This window comes from Taudactylus pleione, unplaced genomic scaffold (assembly GCF_031769625.1).
Source record: "Taudactylus pleione unplaced genomic scaffold, aTauple2 ptg000066l, whole genome shotgun sequence".
Lineage (NCBI taxonomy): Eukaryota > Metazoa > Chordata > Amphibia > Anura > Myobatrachidae > Taudactylus > Taudactylus pleione.
In genome coordinates, this window is record NW_028284468.1 from 35,961,697 (window position 1) to 35,975,147 (window position 13,451).

At 41.1% G+C, this 13,451-nt stretch overlaps 1 protein-coding gene across 6 annotated transcripts in view; it reads right to left on the reverse strand.

Annotated features, from left to right (window-relative positions):
- Positions 1-13,451, reverse strand: part of ZC3H7A (zinc finger CCCH-type containing 7A) — a 130,456-nt gene that overhangs the window by 86,662 nt on the left and 30,343 nt on the right. For all 6 annotated transcript variants that reach the window (XM_088466780.1, XM_088466778.1, XM_088466776.1 and 3 more), the window contains exon 2: positions 12,764-12,871. In XM_088466780.1, the coding sequence (XP_088322906.1) occupies positions 12,764-12,831 (68 nt within the window). In that variant the 5' untranslated portion in view covers positions 12,832-12,871. The remainder of the gene's footprint in view (positions 1-12,763; positions 12,872-13,451) is intronic.

Here is a 13,451-nt window from a genome sequence, read left to right on the forward strand (position 1 = left end):
GTGGAGAACACCCTGAAGAAAAGTCCGAACATCAGGTTATAACGCAATCTGTAGTTGAAACTTGCAGTTCCAGTGAAGCAAGCCGGAGGCCCAAATCCAGCCCCGCCTGCAAAAAGGAGAGAACTAGAGAGAGTCGGAAAGACCTGGGGTTAAGATTGCTAGCCGAAAACAAGTCATAGTAAATTCTCCAAACCTGATGGTAAATTCTAGCTGAAGAAGGCTTACGAGCATTGAGCATAGAGTTAATGACTGACTTAGAGAACCCTGTTGCTCTCGCGACTGATGTTGCAAGAGCCACACCGTCAAATAGCGTTTCGGATGAAAGCACAGGCCCAGAGACCGAAGATCTGACCCCAAAGCAGCGTCGACAGGGAGGCCCTGAAGATGTGCATACCAAACACTTCGCGGCCAATCAGGAGCCACTAGGATCACCCTCCAACTTCAATTTGCGTAGGACCTGCGGAATCAGAGATATTGGAGAAAAGATGTACAGGAGCAGGGAAGTTCCATTGAACCACCAAGGCATCCACCAGAAAGACCACCGGATGTCTGGTGCGTGAGCCGCTCCTTGAAACCTGGCGCTTGTGTCGAGATGCCATCATGTCGATGTCTGGCAAGCCCCAGCGTAGAACCAGGAGTAGGGCCCATTCGTCTGAATTAATGTCCTGGCGTCTTAGGAAGTCCGCTTTTCCCCCCACTGAAGAATGCGACTGACTTCCCTCATGGTGGCGCAACTGCCTCCTTGATGGTTTATGTAGGCGGCAGCCGTTGTGCTGTCGGACTGTACCTGGACTGGGCAACTCCGCAGTATAGGCAAAGCCAAAGAGTTCTATAAACCACTGGTAGCTCCAGAGTGTTGATCGGCAATTGACTTATAAACGGACCACTTACCCTGAAAAGTCTGCTGACAGGACACCACCCTTCAACCCCGAAGACTTTCAACCAGTCCTGAATCCAAAAAGGGATGTCCCATGATCAAACAAGAACCCTGGAGCCACCACAAGAGGTAATGGACGTACTTCCGGAGAGAGAACAATCATCTGAGACCTGAGCTGTAGATGGGATTTGTTCCACCGGGCTAGAATCTCCAAATGGAGAGACCGGGAATTAAACTGGGCATACTCCACCATGATGGCGATGATGCAAAAAATAGACAAATTTTGGTCTGTAAGCCCTGAACTTTGTCCGTCGGGAGGAACCCTTGGAGTCCAGTAAGGACCCCAAATGCACCATCGCCTGAGATGGAGTCAGAGAGGATTTCTTCCAATTGAAGACCCATCCGTGAGCCTGGAGAAGGTCCACCGTGACCAGAACGTGTTTCTCGAGAACCTCCGGAGACTGGATCAGGAGAAGCAAGTCGTCCATATAGGGAAATATTTGGAACTTAGGAATCGTGAAATACCTGTCGAGAGACTTCAGGTTAAGAATTGGTCTGAAACCAGAAAGATTGGCATAGAAGCCGATGCCCTGTTGAGACAAGGGAACCGGAACAATGACCTTGGTGGCCAGTAGAGAGCGAATGGATTCTCTCAAGACTCCTGCTTTCTCCTGATCCAAAGGAAGACCTGTCGAAAAAATCTGTGAGGGTGCTACCGAAAGCTCAAAGCGTATCCATACTCTTACCCAGACATCCTCCTTCCAAATTTCGGGGGAAAAAAAGCCGTCCTTCTACTCTGGTGTCCCCCAGGTGGAGGCCCGCCCATCATGCAGCAGGCTTGTTGGCTGGCTTAGCAGCCGGGCATCTGATCTGGTAGACATCTGTGCCAAACCCTGAACTGACTGCATAAAGGACTGCATCCAAGAGGGCTCCGTAGCAGAAGGCAGCAAAGGGGGCGGCATCACATTGGAAATCTGGGTCACGACTGATGTGACACCATCGGGGGGTCGGACCCAGGGGATGAGAGCCAATCAACTCCCTGCAACATTACCTGGGATAGCGAGGAAGCCCAAGCTGGTTCCTGATTGGCAGGTAAAGCTGAAGGAACCTCCTGCTGTGGGGTTGTAAAATAGTGAACACAGAGACCATCGTCATCTGGAACCTGTGACAAAAACACAGCAGCAGAAGTCCTACAATTACGCAGCACAGAAGCACCCACCTCTCAGGGAGCTTTACCCCTGGAAGACATTACAAAAATCCAATGAGGCCCCCACACACCAGAGCCAGGAACGGTAATGTGCCAATAAGAAGAATAAGTGGAGCTATACAGATACTGAAACTATACAAAGTACATTAAAAAGTCATACATACAGAAACATTCAATGCAGCAGTAGAAAAGGCAATAAGCGCGCAACAAACCAACCCCAATAGGGGAGGAAGGAGCTATATGTATAACCTGACCGCTGAGGGCGAAAAACACAGGGAGACCTATATACCATTATTCCACATGATTTGGGCCTTTCGGCCAGGTCTTCCCATTTGCACAAGCAGGGTGACCTTCCTGACCAACATAGGGATTTTATTCTTTCCTCTATTCGTTTTATTCTCACCCACAACTATTTTCTTTTCTCTAACACTTATTATTTACAGTCAATGGGGACAGCTATGGGGACCAGATTCGCGCATAGTTACGCCAACCTCTACAAGGGCGCCTTTGAGGAGAGCCACATGTAGGGGTGGGGCGTATGGCGCGAACCTGGTCTTCTATGGCCGCTTCATTGACTATCTTTTTATTATTTTTGATGGGGATTTGGACACAGCTCTTGTCAACTCTCTTAACTCCAATTCTTTTAATCTTTCCTTTACACCACTCTTTTAATAGGGAATCTATTTCCTTCCTGGATGTAGCCCTCTGTGTGGTAGATTCTACCATCATTTGCTCCAATTTCCAGAAAGAAGTAACTACGATCTCGTATCTTCATTATTCCAGTGCACATTATCTTCCTTGGAAGAACAACATATCTAAGTGAAAGCTACTAAGAATCAGACGTAATTGTACCCAAATAGAAACCTTTGATACTCAGGCCACCGTCCTTTTAAATTCTTTTAAAGAACAGGGATATCAAGAAGACCTCTTAGATAAAACTTTAAAAAGTTAGAACTATAGATAGATCCTCTCTTTGAAAAAATACAAAATATATATCCAAAAAGAAATATAACAACAACTATATTGGAGACAATCAGACAAATAGAGATGTGGCCTTTATTTCCAAATATAGTGGTCTTTCCTTTGAGATAAAGAAAATTATCAACAAAAATGATGAAATTCTAAAACATGATGCTATCTTGAAAAAAAATGCATCCCTAAAAAACCCTTGGTCATTTATAAAAGGGACAGGTCTCTTCAAACATTATTGGCGCTGAGCTTTTTGAAAGCCTTAGGAGAATATAATTCAATTACAAAAAATTGGTTACAAAATAGACCAAAGGGTTTTTTTGTTTTTGTTTTTAAGTGCTGCAAATCCAGATGTACTACCTGTCGCTATGTTTCCAACTACACCAAATCTGTATATTGTACCAGTGAGGACAGGATGTATGAGATAGAAACATACATCAACTGTAATTCAAAATTCACTATTTATGTGTTGAAATGCAATTGCAATCTAACATATGTTCGTCGAACAACTAGGTCCCTTAAGCTTCATTTTATGGAGCACCATTAAAACATAATTAATAAATACTTAAAACAAAAGGTGCATACACACACGATTTTTTAACGATTATCGTTAACGATATCATTTATCGTTCAAAAAATCGTTCACTTTCTAAGTTGAACGATAATTGTTCATGCGCGTTCACGTTTGTAGTTCAGTCAGACTGACCAACTCAACGATTTTCATTAAAGGAATATGCAAAAATCGTCTGTAGTTCAAAAATATCGTTCATTGCACTTTAAAAAATCTGACAGATAATCGTTCATAAAATCGTTGGTAACAAAATCTTTGCGTGTGTATGCAGATATAGCGTTTCTCGACATTTTAATGAAATACATGGGGCTAAACCAGATTGTTTTAAACTGATCGGCTTAGAAACAATACCCCATAATGTCATAGGTGGACCAATATTCAAAAACTTTGCAAACAAGAGGACCCATGGATGTTCAGAATGGGCTCCCTCCATCCGGAGGGTCTCAATGAGGCAATAGTACTTAATTCTGTTTTATAATTATTATTAGCGATCTAATATAATTGGAAGGATTTTATTTTTCCTCTATTTTATATCTGTCTGTATGATTATTATAACATCAGAACATCTCTATGCTCCCTTTTTTTCTCTGTCTTTTAATTATTTGAGTTTGTCATACTAACTCAGAAATTAATGCTTAGTGTATTTTTATTATATATTTTTCAATTATGGAATATCTGTCTATATATATGAATTTAAAAAAACGAATTTAACAAAATGTTTTCTATATGATATATGTTTTTATCTTAATATATCATACTAAAAAATATAAAGACTATTTAGTAACGATATATAGCCATTTTTTCCTTCTAATGGATTGCCTTCTGTGTTAACAATGTATTTTATTGTGCTTTGACATACTCTTCATTTGCTACATCTTGATACAAATGGGTCTATTAAATACAGCTGCGATGGATCTGCTTGTCAGTAGCCCTATTTAAAACCTGATGTCTGGAACAAGCAGCATATGCCTCTGACGAAGCCTTGGGGTCAGGCACTGCCGCTATTGCTTACTTGCAGGAGGACCCTCATTACCAGTGCTGACGACTGCTGTATTTGGCAGATATTGGCCGGCTACGAGGATTGCCATTGTCCGTCAGGACCAGACTGGGACTTCCACCGCTATCCCCTTTTCACTCTCAGCCTAACATGTTGTAACTCGTGTCCGCGCACTGGCCGGACAGCTGGAGACACACGTGGCTTGTCCAACTGCAGCATTTGGAATCAACGGGCCATGTTGCTGGACATTGGATTACTCCGTTTATAGGAGAGCATAGGAGCATCTATATAACACTCACCTCAACTGACTTCCAGCTAACAATCACTAGTTTGCCTGCACTACCAGCATTTCATTGGGACACTTTCCGTTTGAGAGGATAAGCATTATAAAGAGACCTCCTGAGGAGGGCAGAACACAATACTCCAGCTTATACGGACTATGACCATTGGACATGGATGATTATATATATCTATATATAGTCAGAAATCCACTGCACTCGCCACTCCTAGATTTGGGGTGCAGACCTGCACTAGTCATTCCCAGGACTAGGGTGCAAGTGGCCTGTGACCACATTGCTTAAATAAACACAGGCCACTTGCACCCCAGTCCTGGGAATGGCGAGTGCAGGTCTGCACCCCAAATCTAGGAGTGGCGAGTGCAGTGGATTTCTGACTTTGTTTATGCGGTTAATTTTTTATTAACTTTTTGTGATCATAGTTTTCCCATGCACCCCATGTGCAAACTCGTTTATATTAACCTGTGTCAGCTGTCTTTTTGGTAGTATATATAGAAGCTATGTTAGGTGACTGCCTTACCTTTAAAAGCCATTAGCTGGCAGGTGAGCTTTAAACCAGGTAACATTTTTTCAGTCTAAACTATGTGATAGCAGCTACCAGGTTTCCATCAGTGTGACGGATAGTGTAGGACCTGCAGAAAAGTGGGGTCCCGTGATGTGGGCTGCGGGCTTAAATGCATTGATCAATCCATGAACCAAATCCCCATTATTTATTTATTTATACATCATTGTGTTTAAACATGGTGAATGCTGGGTTTTCTGATTTTATTTATTTAAGCAATGTGGTCACAGGCCACATATATGCTCATATTAAGTCAAATGCTTCAGAACTCATTGGACGGTGCTTCACAGTGTAGATGAACGATGACCCGAAGCATACTGCAAAGCAACCAAAGAGTTTTTTAAGGCTAAAAAGTGGAATGTTATGCAATGGCCAAGTCAATCCCCTGACCTGAATTCGATTGAGCATGTATTTCACTTGATGAAGACAAAACTGAAGGGAAAATGCCCCAAGAACAAGCAGGAACTGAAGACATTTGCAGTAGAGGCCTGGCAGAGCATCACCAGGGATGAAACCCAGCGTCTGGTGATGTCTATGCGTTCCAGACTTCAGGCTGTAATTGCCTGCAAAGGATTTGCAACAAAGTATTAAAAAGTGAAAGTTAGATTTAGGATTGTTTAGTTTGTCCCATTACTTTTGGAACCTTAAAAAGTGGGAGGCACATATAGAAACCGCTGTAATTCCTACACCGGTCACCTGATTTGGATGGAATTATCCTCAAATTAAATCTGAAAGTCTGCAGTTAATGCACATCTTGTTTGTTTCATTTTAAAGCCATTGTGGTGGTGAATAGAGGTCAAAATATGAAAATTCTGTCAATGTCCCAATATTTATGCACCTGACTGTATTAAAATGAATAATATATTTTTATATATATATATATATATATATATATATATATATACATATACATACACGCTAGTTTTACCCATTCTTCCAGCACTGGTATTAGTTTTCTTCTGCATGTTCCTGCTTTTATTGAATTTAACTTAATTTTATGTGTGTGTAATTGTTACACCTAATACTGTTACATTTTTTTTTTTTTTTTACTAATAAATGTGGTGGTACTGAGCTCCTGCGCTGTGATTCTTTCTATACCTATTACCATTAGTTCCTTGAACTTCATTGGGAGTATTGACACCACTCCCCACAGCTGCAGCTGCCAGTACTTTATTAATTTAGCTATCAGTTATTAGCGCCTTATAGGAGGTCCTTTGTATTCTTGTTTCTACAGGGAAACCAGGAGCCTGCACTCTCCGGAGACCAGCTGAACCCCTCCGGCGAGTTGCAGCAAAGTCCTCCTTGTTGGCCACATCCTCCGCTCAGCCTAATGCTACCAGTTATGGGCTTCTGTGTAATGCGCATGCGGGACGGTCCGTCTGCACATGTGCATGCCACTTAACCCAGAGGGGACCCGGTAGTGCCTGGAAGCCAGAAAGGCAGCGCTGGATACCCGTTGCCGGCAAAGGGGACCGCATTGCTCTCACCATCTAAAGATGGCGGGAACGATGCTGTGACAAACAGCAGTAATCTTAGATTATCGCTGTTTGTTGAATACAGAAAGAATGACCTAACCCTTTTAGTGAGCACTAAAGGTGTTATGCATCATTGATAATGGGGCCCTAAGTAAGTCAGCTGAACTCTCAGCTGGTAGAGGGGCGCTGCTGGATAACTGAGAGATGTTAACTGGGCTGGGAAAGGGCTGCATAGAGGCCAGCCTGGCCAGGGGTGCTGACTGTGCTGGATGACTGATGGGTGCTGTGCTGGGAGAGGGGTGCATAATTAATGAGCACAGGGGGTGCTGTGCTGAATGGGTAGTGGGGTAGTGTATACATCCCCTTCAATATTTGTACCTGGAAGTGACATGCAGTGAGGGCGGAAGTTCCATGCCCATACATTCCACAATGTATGGGGTTTGCTCGCCACAGGTTTATATTCCCCCATTATGCCCACGTGGATAGTAGGGAATGACTATGGACAGTAACTGATGACATCAGGGTACAAATACTGAAAGGGACCTATCCACTACCATGCTGAATGTTCTGACTGCTTGATAAGGGTTGCTGGATGAGGCCAGGGCTGCTGTGCTGGAAAAGGGGGTGCTGGATGAGGCCTGGCTTGCTGTGGGGGGGGGGGGGGGAGAGAGAGAGAGAGAGAGAGAGAGAGAGAGAGAGGGAGAGGGAGAGGGAGAGGGAGAAAATATGTAAAAATAGGACCAAATTAATCACAATTTTATGTCCTCTGCCAGACTCCTAAAAAAAGAGGAGAAAGGGAAGAATCTCCTAAGAGGTAAGTGAAAACAGAGTATCATGTATGAAGATGTGGGGAAGTGTGTCTTTAGAGTGTAGTGTGGTGGGATTATCTGCTAGGGAGCACCATCCAAAATCTTGCCTAGGGCACCAAATTGGTTAGGGCCAGCTCTGGATAGATGCCTGGAGGATGAAGCATCCGGGGATACAACAATATTCTTGTTTCTCCTCCTCCAGAATTGATTTGGCTCTAGTCTCTCCTAATTTGATTCCCAAAATATCTGGTGCTGAGTATAAGATGAGGAGTATATCAGACCATTCTCCCCTTAAATTGAATGTTGACCTGAATGGTCCAAGAGGACAGACATTATGGAAATTACATCCTTCTTGGCTTCTACAGATGGGGGCAGGGTCGGAACTTGAAGCTGCTTGGAGATTTTTAATGATAATGCTGGTTCTGCTCCAATTGAAGTAATTTGGGATGCATTTAAAGCATTTATGCGAAGGACTTTGCTTAAACGGGTTGCTGACCTTAAAATGCATTATAGAGAGAAGGAGGTTGAACTTTAGAATACTTGTCATTCACATCCCAAGTGTCAGCGGGACATACACCCCTACAAGCTCTGCTTAATGCTTCGATCTCTCGTAATGATCCCCCCTTAGTTTTACAGGCTTTGACAATTTGGCGTGCTGCTCATGCACTAATACAATTTAGCGAGATTGACCCGGATACCTCTCTGGGGTTTCCGACAGCTGACAGAACTATCCTCTCTTAATGCCAGAGTGATTTGGGGTAGTAAAGGTATTATTAAGATCAGTTATATCAAGATGGGATTCTTAAATGTTTTACTCAGCTGGTGGACGAATTTAAACTCCCATCTATTTATTTATTTTATTTTTTTTTTAGATATTTACAGCTCCGCCATGCATTGAATACTCAATTTGCTAGTAAGCCTCTCTCGTTGCAACACTCCCCTCTTAAAATCTTTTCTTTTACATCTAGGTCCTAAGCGGACACTCTCCTGTCTATATTCATTTTTGTTATATCATTATGCTTCTAATTTGTCTCATTTGAAACAGTGCTGGGATCGGAGTTGGGTGGTCTCACTGAGGACGAATGGAGTGGAGCAGTTGCTTGCCCCCATGTATCTACTGCCTCTGTTCGGTTTCAGCAGATTCAGCTATTTCTACTTCATAGAACTTATTTCACACCAGCTCGGTTGGTGAAGTTTGGAGGAAGGGCTTCGGATGTTTGCCCAAAGTGTAATTCAGCCTCTGGAACCATTTGGCATATGTTATGGGAATGTCCTAGGGTGCAATTATTTTGGAGCAGGCTCCTCAGGGCAATATCTAATACTGGTGTTCCTCATTCTATTCTTACTTCAAGATTCTGTTGCCTTGGGATCATAGATGATGATATTCTAGATAAATACAAATTGAATGTGCAATAAATTTATGTGTATTAGCTAAAGTTTGTATAGCAAGATTTTGGATGGCCCCTACAGGTCCTGACTTTCAGGCCTGGGTGTCCTTGGTTGCGCTAACGCTGCAGCATGAACGTTATGTGTATATAACACTTAAAGCAGAATCTAAATGATAAGATTTGGTTCGGTTGGCTTGACTCAAAGTATGCTTCCCCAAGTCAGTCTGTCTGAGTACTATATAACAGGTTTGGGATGTGATAATGATTCTGGTATATTAACGATATGAAAATCTTCACGTTTCATTTATTTTATATTTTTGTGTGATTTTTATGTTATTTGATTATATAGCAATCTGTTCTTTTATGTCAACAATATTTGTATCTGGTGCTGTTATTTTTGTTCTGTTTGCTAGCAGCCATTAATTATGTATTTTGAGTTTAATTTTTGTTAGTTTTAAGGTTGTTTTTTTTCTTCTTTTTTTGTATATACAAAATCAATTAGTGAAAACTACTCAATTTAAAAAAAAAAAAAAAAAAGGTTGTGGCCAGACAGAAAGCTAAATTGAAGGTGCTGTCCTATTATCCAGTACCAAAGAAAGTTTCTGTGCTACATGAAAGAATGAATCTTGGAGATCTAAGGATGTGAGAAAGTCTCTAATGACCATGACAAAAGATTTCACAGATTCCATTCGAAACTGTCTGCTATTAAGTCTCCAGAGTAGTGTGAAAGACTCCTGAAGTTTTCGTTGAAGGAACAGTCTGGAATAAACACCTTTGTCCTTCTGATCTGAGGCAATTACTCTTGCTTTGATGAAGTTCTGTAGGCTGTCTGGCAAAGTCTCCAGCTCTGGCGAGTCTGACGTAAACCTGGACTGCAAAAAGACATTTCCTTTTGGTTACTGATGAAACTCTCACCAATGCCCACTGGACATGACTGAATGTGATCATATTTTTGCACACTACACAATTCTGCCCCCTACTGTTGTTAGAGTGAATTGATCCTTTCAATAATCATTGTGGGTCCTTTGATGTCATATTAAACTTTTAGGGGTCTAGTTATTTTTGTTGTGGGAAACAACATAAAAATTAGCAGCAATTCAAAATGTATTTAAATTGGGGGTATTTATTATTGCAGATACGCCGGGACACAGTCTCCGAAAAGAGGCCATCCAATTGAAGACTTAAGTAACCACTTAACTTCTGAGCTGCACATATACTGCCTTCTTCTCATGTGTGAGTGTTGATTACCGGAGAGAGACTGCAACACCTTTGCTACAATGGGCCAACGCCATGTTAAGATGGCATTATCTCAGTGCCAAGCTCGACTGCGTCATACCACAGCCCCCACTGGGAGTAATGTGGACTATGTTATCCTACATTAATTTGCCTAAAGTAGAAAAATTTAATTGATAAATTGCAGATACTAAAATCATGTAGAAATTGCCATTTTCGCAGAAAATTAATTAACAGACCTCTTAATCTTGAAGACACGAAAAGGCTATTTAAAGAGGTAGTAGGGACATTCTACCTATTGCATCGTCTGTGTCATAGATCCTTGTGTCTCTGAATTGCTGAAAAGATGTGGTAATCAGTTAGCCATCACTTCATTAGATTCAGTGTCATAAAACCAATTTTCTCTACAAATTGAGAAGTGTAATCATATGGAAACTAACCAAGCTATTTTTTAAGAATGGGCATCCTTGTATAATTACCATACTTTTAAACAGGAATTGCCGGTTTTCCTTCTTGCTAGCTGTGTGGAGAGCATCTCCAAAAAATCTTAGTTAGAGCCACAATGGCTCTGGGAGATAGATAGCTGATTTCAGTGTGGCTCCTGAAGACTCTTTCCCGACCTCCCAACAAAGTTGGCCTAGTGGGTTGGATGATGCGATTCGCAATGTATCAAGTCATCATGACCCCTCCTCCCACGGTACAATGCTGAAAATTGCACATGTACATTGGTTAGTTAAAATTCAGCAGCTATGCTTGCTTTTTAATCCGTTAGCATTAGACTAATGTTTTTCTACTTGTTCCCATTCCATGTGTTAATACTTTTACCACTTGATGTGCTGAGATGACTCTGATGTGGTCCTCAAAAAGATCTTTGTGCCAATATGGATGTTATTGTTTTAGTCTTCTTAAATGACTTCTAATTTAGAGATGAGCAGTTTGGTTTTGACTCAGATCTTCCCGCCAATGTCGGATCTCAGAACGAGACAAGATGCCATCTTTCACAGACAACGCATCATCTTTGTCAGTGAAAGATGAAGTTTTGCCTCTTTCTGAGATTCGAATGTGACAGAGAGTCAAAACAAAACTAATCATCTCTAATTTATATATGGTTTTAAACAAATTTTCACATTACCTAGGTTACAATGTCCCCATAATTGACACTAGAGGAATCCCTTTCTGAAAGAGAATATCTATCTTCTACATCCATACTTGTAAGACATCTTGTTAATTTAACTCACTGTCTAAAAAAAAGATCTTCCATATGCTGCATACATACGGAACGATTTTCCTTAACGATATGAACAATGTTGAACGATATATCGTTCATTTTTAGGCGGTGAACGGTCTACCAACGATACGCGTTCCCACATGGACGATAAAGATATCTTTCATCGACCATGCATGCGGGCCAACTTGGACGATATCGTCAATTTTCCCTGTTCAGAGATGTGGCAGGATGACTCACTGAAAGATATCTTTGAACAATATCTTTCAAGTCGTTGGTGGTACAAATCGTACCGTGAGTATGCACCTTTAGTGATAAAGGATTCTCTCATCCATGTAATAAGTTATTTAAAATACTCTAGAGGGGACGTCTTCCTTCAGTCTGAGGATAATAGAAGTTACAAAAACATCACCCTAATTTTCATCCGTAAAACCTCCATTACAAGGATACTAAAAAGATTTAACTTGTCAATAGTTTACAGTTACAGAATATTAGTATACCATATGAAGACATCCATAAGTTAGGGGCAGGTGTTTATCAGATCTTTGAGATCACGCTGAAGCTCCATCCTGCTTCTGGACACAGTTTGTTTATGAGTATGTGCAAGAAAAACAGTGCAGCTTAGACAGGGAAAGCTCAAGCTTTTCTGGATCCCTTTAGCCTGCCCGGCTTCTCGCCTATGATACAATAGGCTGTCCTGGTCAGATTAATTTTCTTTTTTTTAAAGTTTCACAAACAAATCTAATTCCAGAGACAATACACCCGGACAGCCAGCAGGTACTTGGCTTGCAGCATCAGAAATTACAACACTGGCAGCGAGGAGAATGTAATAACCTGCACAACAAAAGAAAATAAAGACCACTACTATACACACACACACATCATCCAGCTGAAGCCACTATAAGGGCTGCCATGGAGTATTGATGGGAAAAAAATAGATTTTTCACAGATTGGACGCATTAACAGTTTATTATGGAATTTTTTGGCAATTCCAACTGCTAAACTAAATTAACCGTTGACCGATAACCCCCTTTAAGTCAGTTATCCGGCTTTCTAGGTTTTCTTGAATTCTTGCTATAAATATCCAATGAAAATGTCATATCATTAATATGCATCTCAATATAAGTGCTGAATGTAGCAAGAATAAGACTTACTGAATAAATTGTAGCCCTTTCTTTATGTCTTCCTGCCGGTTTAGTCGCTCAGGTAGCACATAGGACATGGTGTTTTCTCCTCATCAGATTATTAAAGCCGTCACAAATCTGAAAAGAAGAAACAATTAAGGATGACATTTTGTACTTTTGCTGAAAAGCAAACTAGTATTGTTTGCAAGTTTCTAGAGTTACAGTGGACATTTCACTTCTCCAATAAATTTTGGGAACAAACTTATAAATATATATTCCATACTAGCATTACAGAAGAAACCATACAGCACCTGTAAAATGAACAGTACATTATCCAGCAGAGTTTGCACTATTGTGTACTTCTAAAAGAACAAAGTAGAAATTTTCCGGTTTTCGTACAACACAAAAGTACAATCATGTGCTCCAAAGAACATTACTACTTTCCACAGGCAAACACCCAGTAATGAAATAGAGTACTGGCTGCCTTGCACATGATTTATTTTTTTAGGGGGGGGGCTAATCCCAAGACACAAATCACAAAGATGAATCTTTGCTTATGGAAAGAATACAAGGAAGAATTGCACACAACAACTAAACTCAACTCACAATATTTAATCAATCGAAATAAAAATTTCAAAGCAAATAACAGCAGTTATATGTTTGGTTATTGAATCAATTACTTTTAGCAGCAGCCATCTTTGTAGTTTAGGAGCCAGAC